The sequence below is a fragment of the Clinocottus analis genome, unplaced genomic scaffold, assembly GCF_023055335.1.
Source record: "Clinocottus analis isolate CAN_PGR_092001 unplaced genomic scaffold, fCliAna1.0.p SCAF_128, whole genome shotgun sequence".
Classification (NCBI taxonomy): Eukaryota; Metazoa; Chordata; class Actinopteri; order Perciformes; family Cottidae; genus Clinocottus; species Clinocottus analis.
In genome coordinates this window covers 30001-32492 of record NW_027175852.1, presented here as the reverse complement: position 1 = coordinate 32492, position 2492 = coordinate 30001, and the positions used below count along the sequence as shown (strand labels likewise).

The 2492-nt window shown below is 45.0% G+C and overlaps 1 protein-coding gene across 1 annotated transcript in view; it reads left to right on the top strand.

The window, feature by feature from the left end:
- The first annotated feature begins 10 nt into the window (after positions 1 to 10).
- The window catches only part of LOC137783400 (FAST kinase domain-containing protein 2, mitochondrial-like), a 5739-nt gene continuing 3257 nt past the window's right edge, over positions 11 to 2492 (top strand). Inside the window, exons 1-9 of the mRNA XM_068573283.1 lie at positions 11 to 200; positions 302 to 405; positions 585 to 693; positions 871 to 994; positions 1133 to 1272; positions 1391 to 1563; positions 1694 to 1857; positions 1944 to 2180; positions 2450 to 2492. The exon at positions 2450 to 2492 is cut by the window's right edge and continues 54 nt beyond it. Of these exons, the coding sequence (XP_068429384.1) occupies positions 42 to 200; positions 302 to 405; positions 585 to 693; positions 871 to 994; positions 1133 to 1272; positions 1391 to 1563; positions 1694 to 1857; positions 1944 to 2180; positions 2450 to 2492 (1253 nt within the window). The 5' untranslated portion in view covers positions 11 to 41. The remainder of the gene's footprint in view (positions 201 to 301; positions 406 to 584; positions 694 to 870; positions 995 to 1132; positions 1273 to 1390; positions 1564 to 1693; positions 1858 to 1943; positions 2181 to 2449) is intronic.

Here is a 2492-nt window from a genome sequence, read left to right as displayed (position 1 = left end):
AGAAGATGTCAAATGAGCAGAGGCGCTCTGAGCTGCAGCTGATGTTTGAGCACCCTGCATTTGACAAGCTTCTGCAAACGGCCATGATGAGAGTGGGGCACATGCGCAACGATAAACTGGCGTATTCTCTCCTGGCCATCGTCAAACTGGGTGTTCCCCAAGGAAGCCGTGTGGTCCAGACTTTCCTTCGAACCTGTCAGGTAGGCAGCGATAGATTTTCGAGCAGCAAACATAAATGTTTTCATATTGGGATTATTTTAGTTTTGTGTGCATCCAAATACATTTCATTGTCCAAGAACAGGAGAATCTGAACGACTTCGATGAAAAGGGCCTGTCCATCCTGGCTGCCAGTCTGGAAAATATGGAGGGCAGCACCAACGTCGGTGCACTTAAGGCAGGCATGAGGTCAGGATTATAAGAAAATGTATCTGCTTTGTCCATAATGGCAACCTTCCATCCTCAGAGATCTCCACACATAATGAGATCAAATTGGGGCTATTATTTTTGAATGATTATATAGAGTTTTAGTTACCACTTATTTTTCAGATCAGTTTACATTGAAGTTTACTGTGGCTTTGTCTTAGGTTGGTAGTTGAGGCCCGTCTCCCTGGGATCAAGAATGTAATCGCTCTTCAGACCCTGATGCGTCTGTTGGGGAAAGATGCCCCACTGGCCCTCAAACGGAAACTTGAGGTTGGTTTATAAATCTTGGTTTTGACCAAATGTTGTATTCCTATCTTGTTTTTAGTTATTTATTGCCAGTTGTTGTGCTGCCTGCTCAGTATTCTCTCGTAAAGGTTTAGTGTTTTATTTGACCTGTAACTGAATCCATTATATGTTGACACTTATTCTCTCCACGGACTTCTCCAGGGAAAGGCTCTCTCAATGACAGACCAGTTCAGCTGTCCCAACACCCACTACATGATCACCACTATGGCCACGATGGACTTCTACTCCAAACCACTGCTGGATGTCTGCAGTAAAATGATTATAGGTAGAAACCTTTTTCCATAAGATGAGAGCGTTGAATTATGGTCTCATTTTGCAGAGTCGTGAAATTCAATTGAAAGCGCCTGGAATATTATCTTGTACTGAAAATAGTTTTCATAACCTACTCTGTCCTCTCTGGTAGAAAACATCCATGGAATCCCCTTCAACAGATTGTATTCTGTCCTGCGGTCCTGTAGGGAGCTGCACTACAGAAATATAGATCTGCTCACTAGCATTTCAGAATATGTCGCCTCTATGATAGAAATATGGACCAAAAATCAGGTGCTGCAACAAACTGTTTCCTTACTCCTTTTGTGAAATGTTTACTCTCAAATCTATCAATAAGCAGTTGTTTTATTTTTTTATATTGTCACATCCTAAGTGTTTCCTCCTCGTTCAGGTGATCCTCTTCCTGTCCATGTTTGAGAATTTCACCTTCTGTCCCGTCGCCTTAATGGAGGCGTTTACAAAGAAGGTCATCGCCAATCCTGACACTGTGACACTGAAAGACCTCCTCTGTGTCCTCAAGGTGTACTCCTCTCTGAACTATGATCTGCAGCAGCAAAGACAGCAGTAGGTTACTCGCATGTCTTCCGCCGTCTGATTTGACTCGTACGCCAGCCAGTCATGTAATATTATTAACGCACATGACTATTGATTTCCAGGATTTATGTCTTTGTTGGGTTTCATCATCCTGCTCCAGGTTCCTGGAGGGTCTGACCCAGGTTCTGGATTCCTATCTGCCCAAGATGTCTGGATTTGAGTTGCTAAAAGCTGTATACTATCTTTGTCTCCTGGGCCACTTCCCCTCTGCACCACTGGAGCATCTCCTGGAGAGCAGAACACTGGAGAAGTTCACCATGACAGGTAAGACATAGGACTCACATTAGACAGTCTTAGTCTGTCTCTGATGTCTTCTACTCTTCCATCTCAACTGTTCTATGTCTCCTCAGCACCCAAGTATCTCCCTAACCAGGAGAGGATGTTTCAGACGGTCAACTTGTGCCTCGGTCTTGAGCGTCCTCTGCTCCCTCGGCTCGTGGCGGTGCCCCCGTCCGTCCTGGGAAACCCCGTCCCCAGCAGCCCACCAGTCAACCCGTGGCTCTCGCAGGGCCTGCACAGTGTGTTGGCCGACCAGACCGACACAACGCTGCAGGAGATGGTGGTGGTGGAGAACTTCTACCTCATAGGTAAAGACTGAATATCGGAGGAAAGACGCAAAGTTGATCAAGTAATTTGTGATAATGACTGCTTTTCAAAGCTTCTCTATTAAATGTTTCAATACATTTAAATTATGTCGATTCGTTATATGAAAAGCCACATGGGGGAAATGGAATTGATGTGACCTCCGTTGCGGCAGCATTTTGCTTTTTAACTATGAGCAAATGGCTGCAGAACAGAATGTCAACTACTTTGGAAACTGCGATGCGAACGAGCGTCTCTGTGCGTCGACTTTCAGATGCTGTGATAACCAAACCTCTGCCAGACCAAACCTCTGTCAA